Source organism: Haplochromis burtoni, unplaced genomic scaffold (assembly GCF_018398535.1).
Source record: "Haplochromis burtoni strain Fernald_Lab_line unplaced genomic scaffold, NCSU_Asbu1 Contig_410, whole genome shotgun sequence".
NCBI lineage: Eukaryota > Metazoa > Chordata > Actinopteri > Cichliformes > Cichlidae > Haplochromis > Haplochromis burtoni.
The window spans coordinates 471,092-484,692 of NW_024582771.1; the positions used below are offsets into that span (position 1 = coordinate 471,092).

Here is a 13,601-nt window from a genome sequence, read left to right on the forward strand (position 1 = left end):
GGCAAAGCATTGCAGGTCTTCATTTAGCCCTTGGAGAAGTTTGAAACCTCATTATGCTGCATGATGTTTTAGCTAAACAAATAAATAAATACTTAACATTAAGTGTATATTGTATATTTAACATGCAGTATGTGTTTTTGTATTATAGTATTTTTTCACAATCTTATTGTTCTCACTTTTTAGATTTTAATTTATATTTAACCTTTATCTAAACTCTTTGCCTATTTTATGATCTAGATAAAAATGCTTAAAAAAAGCCTTAATTTAATATTTATATATTGGTCACATACTCAAGTATTGGCCTCACTGACTGATACCTGTGAAAACTTGTTTCAGCCTCTGACCTAATAACTCGAAATTTCGTCTAACCTTTGCTTGGCTTTTTTACTCTCACACAGAGGGGTGTTCTTTGCTCTTTACATCTGCGATCTTTGACAATGAGCTGAAAGATTTGAAACAGTTTAGCTTATCTTTTGATTTGACACTACAGTATGAATAAATAACAAACAAATAAACAAACTCGGGTGCATCGGCTACTGGCCAAACTGGTATTTTAAATACCTGCAATTCCTCAAAATGAATCTCCAAAGTTCCCTTGCTTTAATGAGCGATCGCCCCCTTTTTTTCTGACGCTTTTATTTTATTTTGAAAACACTTTTCCGGTATTTTCTCCACTAATTTGCTACATGATGTTTTGGATGTGGAATATTTTAACATGGACGTTGCTTGAATGACTCTTCACTACCAGCCCTTGAGTATTATTTAGTGGAAGTTGGACACGAAGGTCTGAATGATGTCTCATCTTTACCGTATGTCAGGTTAATGAAAGACAATGTCGATATTGTTATTGTTACGGGTTGTTAGCCGCTAGCTGTATGGCCGCTAGCCATGGTTCTTTTCAAAATAAAACATTTTAATCTTCCACACATTATATTGTAAACCGTACATTAAAAAGAACAACAACAACAAACAAACAGTAAAATTGTGATAATTCCGACGGCCTTTCTTCTAATTTGCTAATTTTGCTGTTAGGAATTTATTGTGTTTGTGTTAAACAGACCGAATTTAATATTAAATATCGCAGATTCAGTCACATGTTCAAGAGTGATTATATATAGAGGCACGTGAATATACACAGAAAACGTTTTTTAGATGTAATATACAGTTAATGGGATTCCGGTTTTTTGTTTTATTTATTTTTGCAATATTTGAAGCCGTGTGGAGATAATTGTGAAAACATGCATTGGTCAGGAAAGTTACTACAAGCTATATTATCTTAAATAGTCTAGAAAGCCCGAAATGGCCATTACATTTCACAGTTATGATGTTGTGTGTCTTGGGAGTTTTGTCACTAAAATTGCATCTTTTATTTTGAAGTGTTTCCTGGATTGAACCTGGTTGTTTTCAAAACAGCGACAGACAGCAGCCGAGCAGCACTGCAGTGAGCTGCAGCTCTGTCTCTGCTCGCTGTCTTTGGTTCTCCTCGACGACTTCTCCCAGTTTCCCTGATTTTTATTCGTTCATGTTCCTCCCCAGGAATTTGCACCGAAAGATAATCCCTAAATGCCAGCCCCCCTCGCCCGCTGGGAGGACAGCTGGTGCGCTGATAACATTGGAGTCGGGGTTGCCCTTGACTTGGGCAGGAGTTAGGAGGAGCAGGGGACGACGATCATGCAACCTGATGAAAGAACTGACATTATTGCGGCTGTGTGATCTGCATCGGCAGGGCTGTCAGGGATGCTCTGTGAATTAATGTCATCCCTGCTCCCGACCCAGGAGCACCAGCGTCCTGCTGAAGCAAGCATCTGCAGGGAGCCCTGGCCCCGGAGCTCCGCTGGCCGAGCAGAGGAGGCCTGAGCGGTCTCCACCTCCGGATTATGGTGGATGGTGGCAGAAGGCAAGTGTGCATGACAAGATAAACAAACCCAGAGCTGTCTGCTGTCCTGCAGCAGAGATAAAGTAGAGGCTGTGAGCGTGCTTGTCATTGTTGCTTTTTTTGGTCTCTTTGTGGGAGTAGGTGTTCCTATTAATAATAGATGTGATGGCCAGCAGCCCCTGAACTGTAAATGTGTTCTTTGACTGGGCCGGCTTCTTTTTTTGAACCTCTAAAGAAAATTGACTGAAAATGATGGCTGACCACGAGGAAGCAGAGCTGTCCGAGTCCCTTCAGAAGGAGGACGGGTTTTCCAGCGAGGTGGAGGATCCAGGTACGAACTTCAAATCTAAAAGTTTGCCTGTTTTAAGCGAAGCTGCATCTCAGGAGAAAACCTTACTGGCGAGCTCAGTGCGGATGTCCATAACGGCCGAGGAGAGCACAGAGTTCATCCAGAACCCGCCCAACACTGAGTCGTTCCAGGCCGAGTCCCCAACGAGAGCAAACTACCCTCCAAAGCCAGGGAAGTCGGCGCTGAATAGGCCGGCCTCGTACATGGAGAACACGGAGATCCGAAGGAGTAAACACATGGCTAGGAGGAAGCCCCCGGGGTTTTTCGCAGCCAGGCTAGCTCAGATTCGTCTGCCCAGTCGGAAGCACCTTGGCGTCATCTTGCAGGACTCTCGCTGCTTCCTGTTCTGCATGTGCTACCTGACGTTCATCCAGTCGCTCATGGTGTCTGGCTACCTCAGCAGCGTCATCACCACCATAGAGAAAAGGTACAGCTTGAGGAGCTCAGAGTCTGGCCTGCTCGTCAGCTGTTTCGACATCGGGAGCCTCCTGGTGGTCGTCTTCATCAGCTACTTTGGTGGGCGGGGCCAGAGGCCTCGCTGGCTGGCAGTGGGGGGCATTTTCATCGCTGTGGGTGCTGCCCTATTCTCCTTACCTCATTTCATCTCCCCGCCCTACCAGATCCAGGAGGTCAACTCATCTTCGGCCAACGAGGGCCTGTGCATGAATAGCAATGCCAGCAGCAGGGATCGCGTTGACATCACTTCCTGTCCCAGAGACCAGGAGGGCAACGAGCACAACCTGTACGTGGCGCTGTTCGTCATCGCTCAGATCCTGGTAGGCATGGGGTCCACGCCCATCTACACGCTGGGGCCCACCTACCTGGACGACAATGTGAAGAAGGAGAATGCCTCGCTGTATCTAGGTAAGAGTTTGGGGGAATGTTTGGTTAGTTTTCCTGCCCACCTTAAATATGGAGCAGTTCTGCTGGGATTTGTACATGCATCCACCACCAGCATGGAGGCCAGTAGCAGCACAGTGGTGAATTGGGCATCACTGGCTCACAGCAAGACAGCGCTGTGACACTTTTGCATGTTGTGTTTGCATTTTGCTCTGGCAGATCTGACAAAACTACAGACACTATGAAAGATGGAAGTAGCCACCATGGTTACTAACCAGACTTCCACTGGTTTGTGAAGTCCCACTATGAAGCCTCAAGTTGAGCATCATTTCACTGTAAAAACACCCACCTTTTCCCTATGAATGCACCCACGATTATCCTCTAGAGACTCTTAGAATGACTAAAATTTCCAAATTGGGCTTGATGTTTATTCAGTGTGACCTTAGATGAGTAACTGAGTCCATAAACTCATCAGGACAGAGTTTAGAGAGGGCAGGTTGGAAGGTTGTTCTCCTATTAACTTCTATACAACTAGAAGTCCAGCTGTTGGCCCCTACTGGCTATTAAGAAGAACGCAGGTTTAAGTTTAAGGCACTTCCGCGCTGGCTTCACCTTTAAGATCCATGTTTTATACTGCCTGTGCTCACCACTCAGCAGCCATACTGGCCGCATCCAAAGTTTTAATCAAGTTTTAAATTAAGAAAGTCCATTTGAAATTATGTTAATTTTAAATAAATTAATAAAAAATGTGAACTGAATGAATCTGGAGTTTTAGAGAAGTGTAAAATTAAAGGGAATTAAGGTACTGAAAGGCAAAAATAATACTATTATTAGAAAACAGTAGTTTGTTTTATCTTAATCATCTGGTTTTAATAATAATTGGAAGCCAAAGTTAAAATTGAAATCGGGTTAAAAGCTTTGGTTGTCAACATTTTATTTGTACTACACATGCAAAGCTACACACCATGACGGCTTGGTTCATGGCTGTGTTAAAGTTCAGTGACTTTGGCTCCTCCCACAGGAGATCTGAACAGATATTACCATTAGAAAGACTGTAAGTACATTTACCTACATGTTTATTGTAAATGGTGTTCACCAGCAGTGCAATAACACAACTAGCCCACATGTTTTACTAGTTTGGCTGATGATTGGCTCTTTTTAGAGGCAGTGGTGGGACAACCGCCATCTGGAGCCATTATGGAGTCCTCCCAAAAACTTCTACTAGTGATTCTTTGAGTTCCATGTCTCTCTCTTATACAGTGTTTAGTAGAAGCACTTGAATCTCCATTGGGAACAAACTGGAAGCCAGAGAAAAACAACTCATTGCTTATGTTTTTATTTCGATGAGTCCCTGGATTTTTTTCTAGAGAAGAAAATGATGGAGTCACAATAGAAATGAAATACAATAAAACAGGCAAAAACTAACCTCACCTGATTAATGCTGGGAAAAACTGAAATGTCTAAATGCTTTGCAACTCTTTGTAAAGTAAAAAAAGAAAAATTATACATTGCGTATTGTGTGTTTTCTAATGGTTTAATACATTACTTACTGTGTGAAGAAACCTCCAAAAACAAATGAAAATATATATGACACAGAGAACGCTATGAGGTTTGTAAACACATCCGGTTTATTAAACTCAACGACTAAAAATGTTACAGTATAGTTGATCTCAGCACTGCACTGAAAACCTACGAAGCACAAGGTAGTTGACTTTAAGAGCAGATGCTACGACACAGACATATAATTAGTGTCAATTTTGCTTATTGCTCTTTGTTTATCTATAAAATGGTGATGTGAATTCACTGTGGCTGCAGCTGCTTCTCCACACTGATGAAGGACTCTTACAGCCTCTTTAAAACCTATAGCTGTGAAGCTTTTGTTTTTATTTTATTTTTTTGGTGACGCAGTCATGAAATGAAAAAAGACATGCGCAGTGAAGAGATGTGCTACAGAAGATATTTTAGTGTTAAATACTGAGCTTTATTATGAAAAACTGAAGTTGTTGATCTTTGCCACGTCTTTCTTGTGAAAAGCAATCAGTCCTCCCACCTGACTCCCTCACAATGAGCTGATGTATTTTAAATTTAGAGTAACTTTATTTGTTAAATTTATGCAATTTTAGCTTATATTTGAAAAAGGCTTAAAACTACAAACTCCAAGGATGGTGAAACATTGAGGCGGTGAAGAATAATAACAGTGTCTTTTAAGCTAGCCCGCTGGTTAGTTTAAGGCAATACAAAACATTCAGTTTGTGAGCCCTGGCTTAAAAATGCTTATCACATGTTGAAGGTGTTTAATTATTATTTTTCTTTTTAAAGTGGTTTTAAATTTTAAATTAAAAGACAATATCCAATCTTATGGGAAAGCACAGCTGGATCTGCATCTGGCTGCAGGGATTTAATTGAGTGAAGAGCATTAGTGTGGTCCAGCAGTTGTTGGGTGATGTTTAGCTTTTTGCTTCATCCCAAAAGTGTTAGATTGGGGAGGAGAAAGACCAGTTAAGCTCATAAAACTAAAACTATTTTTATATTTAATTACCTGCTTTGTGACTCTACTGAGCCGCAGACTCGGTCCAGAGAGTTCTGCAGCCAAATGGGTTAAGTGACCCCCCCTGTTTTCACATGCTTCCCCAGAAGTTCTCGCTCCAGCAGCCTCAAACAAGGTAAAGCCTAATTAAACCGCCAAATGAGAGCTGAGTTATGAAAGGAGTAGGGGGGTGGAGGGAAGCTCTTATGTGCATTCCTGTTATTTGGTGGTGGGGGCAAAAAAAAAAGAGAGCCTCTGTACCCGAGTCTTGGGTACAGCCTGAGCTCTGTGTTCTTTTGAGCTAAAATGGAGAGGCTTTGACGCATCCATTTTCTTAACCACTTGTACAATTCAGGGTCACAGAGACTAGCAGCCTTTCCCGGCTGTCACAGGTCAAGGCAGGGTAAACCCTGGATGGTTCGCAGGGCCAACACAGAGAGGCAGTCAACCTTTTACGCCTGTAATGTCTTTGGACTGTGGGAGAATGCTGAGTACCTGAACAAGGAGAACCCACACAGGGACATGGAGAACATGCAAACTCCAGAAAGGCCCCAGGCGAATGGAAGGTTCAAACCAAGAACCTTGTTGCTGTGAGACAACAGTGCTAACCACTACTCCACCGTGCCAGCAGCATTTGGTGCTGGGAAGGGGAAATTTAAAAATTAGTTGTGTTAGAAAATCAGTCAGGGAGAAAAGTGAATTTCAAAGTAAATCAGAGGTCTCATACGATCCATAATATTCTTATTAAAATATAAATATGTCTGTATTTTAAAATATAGATACATTATTGTTATTATTTTCTCTTTTTGAGTAGGTATATGTACAAAAATCTAACAAAACAAAAACAAAAAAACATTACCGACATTCTCCCCTAACTGAATCGGGTTTGTCTGGCAGGACCCAGTTGACCAGTAACCGTTGGCATTCCTTTGTGGTGGCTTAAAGAAAGCATTTGTTCACAGCAGCGAGCAATGGCTGGATGTGACAGAGCAATGCAGAGCAGGGCAGAGGATCCTCTGTGAGCAGGAGGTTGGCTGCAGAAACACAGTGATGTGGTCGGCTGGGTTAATGGCAGCTGACAGCTCCTTCAGTTACAGGAATGAGGACATTGGCTGTTTAAAAAACAATTGTCTTGTTTTCAGTCCTAATGGTGAATGTTGTGTGTAGGTTTACATTACCATCACCTGATATTATGTAAGTAAGATGCTGTGTTACTGGGAGACAGAATCAGAATGTTTTTGCTCCTGTAAAATCTTGACTTCTACTTGTTTTGCTTCAGTGTTTGATTTGCAGATTGATAGCATGTCTGCGTCAGTATGCTGAAATCTTGGACACTGCGAATCCTCCCAGTCATCAGTTTTATTATATCACTGGATTTCTCTCATAAGTTGCAACCAGTTCACCTCGCAGTTCCCAGTGAATGCACAGCAGAAGGAATGGGAAGAGACTGCAGTGTTTTTCAAGCTTTGTAACAGTGGTCAGCACATGCACAGATTAATTTACCTGTTAACAGTTCCTTTAATCTGTTAATTTCTCAACATGTAAACACAGGAACAATGAAAGGTTGCTGTTGCTACACAGTAATGGTTAAAAGCAGTATTTTTCTTTTGTTTTAAATGCAGTCCAGGCTTTTTTAAATATCACATGCAGTCAGTTTGAGGCTTTGTTTGAAGGTTTGGCTCTCTGCCTCTCTCTTGCATGAGTTGGGATCTACTCTGCGTCTGATATTGACCATGGAGAGTGAGCACAAAGGGCTGACTGTACTCGGATAGGCTCTTACGGTGCTTAGCCTACTTAGGTTATTATATTAGTGACATGAGATGAGTGGAGACAGATGATATCTTTGCTGAATCTGAAGCCATACTGTGAATTCAGCTATCCAAATAGACCACTGCAGATCTAACTCTGCAGACACAATTTGAACTGAAATCAATCTGTGACACATGACAAATTATTTTCCCGATTCAGGGCGTCACTTAGTTTCTCAGGGCTCTTAATGGTAATAAAAGGCCACTGGGAGGGAGTTTTAAACTGGAGTTTCTAGTAAATCTTAAGTCCGACTGGCATGCCCATTGGAAACTGGGCCAACTCGCAGCAGCACAATGCATCGTTTTCTTTGAGTGTGGCCCTGACTTGTAAAAGGAAAAAAAAAGGAAGGTCTTTCTGGAACAAAGATGGGCTTTCGCAAAAGTAATTTGTTATTTAGAGAGCTTTAGAACAGCTGGGTGTTTATAAGACTGCTATTATCACTGCTCACAATAACAGTACTTCTTGTTCAAGTACATGCTTTTAAAGATGGACTTCAACGAGGAAGCTGGTGTGTAATGATTGTACTGGGGCTCTCGCAGCTCGAGGTCAGCACCTTCAGCCTGGACTCCTGGGCCAAAGGTGAAGGAAAAGTGAAAGGCCTGATAAGTAGCCGGTAGACCTTTCACCTTAGAGTTTAATAAAGCTTAAAATCCATCCCAGAACACACAAGGCTTTCATTTAAGAGGATAACACCATTCATACTCTAAAACCTCTGGTGTGTAGCTTGTTCATGAGCATTTTCAAGCTGACTGATGAGTGATAAGGTGATGCATCTGAACTGAGACGAGGTAAAGACAGGGGAGGTCCTTGTTTTTGAACATTTATCAAGATGCTTAACTGTCTGCTGTAAACACACATTCTGGTCCGTATTGGCCCTTCTTTGTGTTAGCCTACATATGAGATCACGCCCAAAGGCAATAACAGACGGCCATTAGAATAATTCAGGACAATATTGCTTTGTAACCCCAATAAGAGGCGCTCTGTTTGGTTGCCATGCGAGGCAGAGGGCCACGCTGCAGCCACTCGAAATTTTAATGTGCCAGCTCAGAGACGCAATGTGGTCCTCGCCGGGTGTAACGCTGCTGCCATGTTTGGTAACGAATTACGTTAGCGCTCCATGAATATGACCTCAGACCTGTCGCCTTGCAATTTTTTCAAAACATTTTTTTATTTTTTTAGGGGGACAAGTAAAATCAGTGTTTACGACCATGAACTGCCAGTGTGACGGTCTAATTGGATTTAAGTTCACAGCAGATTAAATCACTTATTTTTGGCTAGACTTTGGTGCATCCACACCACAGGAGACAGATTTCTGTGTCTGAGTCTGCATACACCTGCGTACACTGAATTGTCTCGGGATCAGGATTCGTTTGTGATATTATCTTAAAACCTTTGGGAAATATCTCTGTTTTTTGTTATGTCTTGTTGTTGTGTAATTTAAAGCTGTGATATGAGGAGTCCAGCTTTACAGTGTCTGGCAGTGGGGGAAAAAACAGTCGAAAGCATATCTGGATCGAAAGCAGATGTAATTCACCTCTGGTAAAATTTCATCCAAATCCTTCCGTAACTTTTCAGGTTATCCTGCTAACAAACAAATAAACAGAAAAACAGGGGGTATAGCAAATATGATACAAATTAAAACTAGAAAATGTTTTAAAAGTTCAATAAACACTATTTTTTTTAAATTCTAATTTTCTGGCAATTATTTTTTCGTTCAGGGTTTACAGGGTTATCACCATGACACGTGTTGAAGCTTCCTTCTAAGTTTTCTTATTACTCAGAGATCAAGCATAAAAAACTATCATGGCAGGTTTGTATAGTGTTAATGCTGTAAGGGCCTCTTCAAAAGTATTCACTCAAGATATAAAGGCAATAAAAGAAAGATCTAAAAGTAAAACAAGGGGAAAAAAGAGTCAAACAAAAGAGAGAAATAAGTTGATACATCAGGACTGTATGTAAGACTGCATTTAACTGTTTACTCTGTCTCAGTAAACAGGTAAATAAAATAAAAAATGGTATCAGTCATTACAGTGACGCTACATACAATATGAATGTGACATTTCCAGTTTTTAGCTTTGGACGATGTGATATTTGGGCTGCGAATTACATAATAAAGCAACCATAAAGTGTCTTAGTGAAGTGTAACCAGATCAGCCCCGGTCAGATCAATCCCACAAGTATAAATATGTTTTATCACAGGATAGATGTGATCACTCAGAACAACTTTGTATTGATCTGTAGTGCAGCTTCCCTCTAAGAGAGCACAAACAGTGCCAGCCAGACGCCCTCACCCCCCACTGCACAACAGAGTCACCTGAGCCCCTCACTGTTTGTCGTCAGCTTTATATGTGGTGCGTAAACACTGCTTCCTCACAGTGAGGTGCCAGTCAGGACAAATGATGAGAAACAACGTGAACAACATTTTACAATAACTGTTGAAATTAGCTACCGTGCCTTATTTAGCCTGGTTCTTCCCATCGGCATGATCTGCATTTGTCACAGTAAGTGGTGAAGTTGTTGTTAAGGTGGAAGTGATTCAGAAGTATTAAACTAGGCCACCACGAGTTGTGGTGGTTACCCATTGAATAGAATAAGCTACATGTTTAGATACTGTGATCCATTTAGTGCTTTGAGGTATTAACTTTACTTTACACTGAGTCTGTACGTCTAAATAAAAAAAAAAAGGATGATTATTGCGCTCTTTGATTATACCTGAAAGTGTTTACAACATAGAGAAGAGAAGAATGTTGCGCTTTCTGCTTGGCCTGTAAATCAAAGAATTAACGAGCCAGCAGTTCATCTTGAGTTACTTTTCTGTCAGCCAATTGATTCTTTGTTTGAAAAATCGTCAAGCTCCAGGAAAAAGCAACCTGTAAAGTGAAGGCATGAAACCCTCATGCTGTCACAGCTTGAAAACACTCGGATTTCTAACAAAACTGTTTTGCTTTTGTTTTTCCTTTGAGGAGCATCAGATGTTCTTACAAGCCGCTTCAGCAGCGTTTCACTCTCTAGATTTGAGCTGCACGTGACACGAGGGTGGGTTATCATGTTTCTGGGTTCGTGTTCTCAAATATTGATCTGGTCAGCAACAGAGACAACGTGAGAGGAAGGATTTGGTGTTATTTACCTCTGAGGGCTTTCTTTCTTTCTCTTTTTAAGTAAGAGAGGAGCAAGGTGCTTAAGCAAACAGGCAAAACAGGCAGGGTTAGCAGTTCAACACTATGCTGTTATATACCATAGACACTCATGGTGTTGGGTAATAAATGGTATTCACTGCTGTATAAATCTGTTTATCCTACTTGAGTTGTGTTTGCAGCTTAGATCAGACCAGGTGTTGTACAACACGGGGCCACATTTGGTCCCAAGTTTGTTCCTGACCGGCGCGTGCGAGGCCAATGAGAAGCTGGGATTGAAACATAAATAAATATACATCATGGAGCTCTTGATAACCCCAATCGTTGATAAACTACACTTAGACTTTGTCAGTTTGGTGTATTTTATTTTGAAGGTGACTGCTACTTTTAAAGACTTTTTTAGAAATATGTGTAAATGGAGAAAATGCAGCTTCACTGGTACTGTTGATGTTGATACGAGGTGTGACTTTGCCAGCCCTGAAAGGGCTCCGCTCACTATAAAATAAACGATTGAGACAGCATGTAGAGTTTTAAACAAGACATTAACTTCTAAATATGTATTTACTGAAGTCGGAGGTAAATCCTGGTGCTTAGTTTTTGGAGAGCAGATAGTTTTGTTTCAGGATTACAGTTTGAATCGCCGTTATGGGGCTGAACACACAGAGATACAAGAAAAAAAAAATTTGAGGAGGTAGACCTCTCAAGGTGAACGTAACAAGACAAATCGAGGAACAATCTGGAAATAAAAGTGCAGGAAATGTGAAAAATAAAAAAACGAGTAGTCGCGTGGACACGGTTCACCTTGTGTGGATGTAAAGGTTAGATATTAAGTAAACTCAGAGGCAGGTGCATTTGAAAGTCAGTTACTTTACTGCAGCTTTTGAGATTCATCTCATCCTCGCCTCTACACTTCTTATGAAGCGATGACAGGAAATGTGCATTACTGACTTCTTTTAAGCCTTTCTAGGGCTTTTTTCTTGGTTCTTTACAATTCCTTATAAGCCCGAGTAAAGGCCTGCAGCTGGAGCTCCTCGAGCAGGAATCGGCTTCAATGCTCTGATTTAAATCACACTTCAATAACAAAAGCGTCTAAAAAGTTTTGTTCCTGTCTGTTTGTCTGCTGTAGCTGAAAAGCTGCCGTCGGTGTGTTAAGGGAATGGCTCATATATAGGTCAGGAAGAAATTCATGTGGCTGATGCTATTATTTTACCACTTTGGTGTCAGGCTGTTCTCTCGGATCAGGTCTGGTTTCCTGCTGTTGTGTTGCAGTGGAATTAAAAGATCATCACTGGGGGTTTGCGTTAATACCAGGCTGCAGTTTACTTGTCTCTCTTTTTGTTTCAATGCAGATGTAGTGTATTAAAAAAAGACTGACCGTCGGGGATTAACAGCAAAAACCACAAACCAGTTGGTGTGCTAAAACTGTCTGTGTGTGTCTGTCGGCTACGTTTAGTGTGGGTTTAATGTGTGGTCATTTTCTAAAACGTAACAGGTTTTCTTGTCAGCAATTTTAAAACGGTTTAATTAAATCTTTGACTGAAAGTTCTGTTATTTCACAGAGGGGAACTCCACTTTCCTGTACTAAGATTTCCAGAGTTAGAGAGTGGATATGTTGGTATTTAATGATCCACTCTGGGATCCTGGTGCTGTCCTTCCTCACTTTAATATTTTAAAAGATTTGAAGCCAGTAGACCGCTAATGCTGTAAATCCCAGTCACGCAGCCTGTCAACTTTACTTAAAATTCTAGTGGACTTCCCAATATTTCATAAAGCCCAGGTTACACTGCCTGTTTATCTCATCTGCCCCAGAAACTTTGTAGCTTTGCACAACCATAGACTAAGTATAGTTAACCTGGGAATCTCTGCTTCCAAGCTGTTCTACTCTAATGCATGATTTCATTAAAATACTAGCACAACAGTAATCTTTACTCAAATCCTGTTTTTTTCTTTTAAAAAGTATTATTTTGGGTTATTGGAAATGCATCAATTTTAATGCTAAAGTGGCTTTTAATGGCTTTTTCTGATTCTGAGGCTCTGTAGTTTCTGGAAAAGTGTTTTAGAGAGGTGTGGTCATAATTTAATCAGCATAAAGGCACACTTGCAGACTTCAACACAAACAAGCGCACAAGATCAGAAGAGTTTTGTGTTAACACTTTTAAAACCCTTTAACTTCCCTGTGAAGAAGTCTTTTATATTATATCTGCTTCCTCTCAGGGGATAAATGACCACATTGCTGGTTGTTTTACATATTTTTGTCCCTTGATGACTGACTAACTACTTCTTCTGTGTACTGGTCATTGTTTATTTAGAATGAATTATGAAGGCTAACTCCCCAACAGTTGGTTTTGAGATTTCATTTCAGTAAACGTGTTAGCGCTCCACCCAGCTTTTTACCTGCAAGCAGTCAAAGCTTGCTCCAAGATTACCCACACTGCAAATGCAAAACAGTAAACCTTCAGTTCAGATAATGATAATAAAGTCAGTGCAGTAATAGAGTTTGCAAAATGATTTATTTGATGCTGCTCTAAATCTGTTACAAAAGAAATTGGGTATTTCATGCAATGGCACAAACGACCATAGACCTTTAATGGGTTACACCATTCATTTGATTCCATACTAATGTTATTATGTCTTCTGTCCTGATTTCTTGTACAAATTTGAAATGTGCAGATATTTTATTTTGATAAACAAATATAAATGAACCACTTGGGCCTGTTTTAAACCGTACGCTGTTATGTGAACAAGCTTCTTTAGTGCATAGAGAACTATTGCAATGGAGAATGAAATGAAGTGATAGGGGTAACCTGGCCTCTCATGCTTCAGCTTTTTTAAATCTGTCTCTGGAAAGCGGCGCGATATTTGGAACTGTGATATTAAAGCTTTGACACATCTGTGGTTTTAGTACTTGTGATTGTTGAGCTGCAGTGCAGTGTGATGGCCAGGTCAGTGAGGAGCGAGTGAAACGCTGACGAACATGAGGATCAGAACACGTGCTGAGGTGAAACGCGCAGGAAGCCTCCTCACAGATTTCATGGAGGCAGGGAGTCTGACGTTAGCGCTTACGTC

At 40.9% G+C, this 13,601-nt stretch overlaps 1 protein-coding gene across 1 annotated transcript in view; it reads left to right on the forward strand.

Moving 5' to 3' along the window:
• Positions 1-1,387: 1,387 nt before the first annotated feature.
• Positions 1,388-13,601, forward strand: part of LOC102296967 (solute carrier organic anion transporter family member 5A1) — a 45,354-nt gene continuing 33,140 nt past the window's right edge. The window contains exon 1 of the mRNA XM_014340885.2: positions 1,388-3,089. Coding sequence (XP_014196371.1) covers positions 2,126-3,089 — 964 coding nt within the window. The 5' untranslated portion in view covers positions 1,388-2,125. The remainder of the gene's footprint in view (positions 3,090-13,601) is intronic.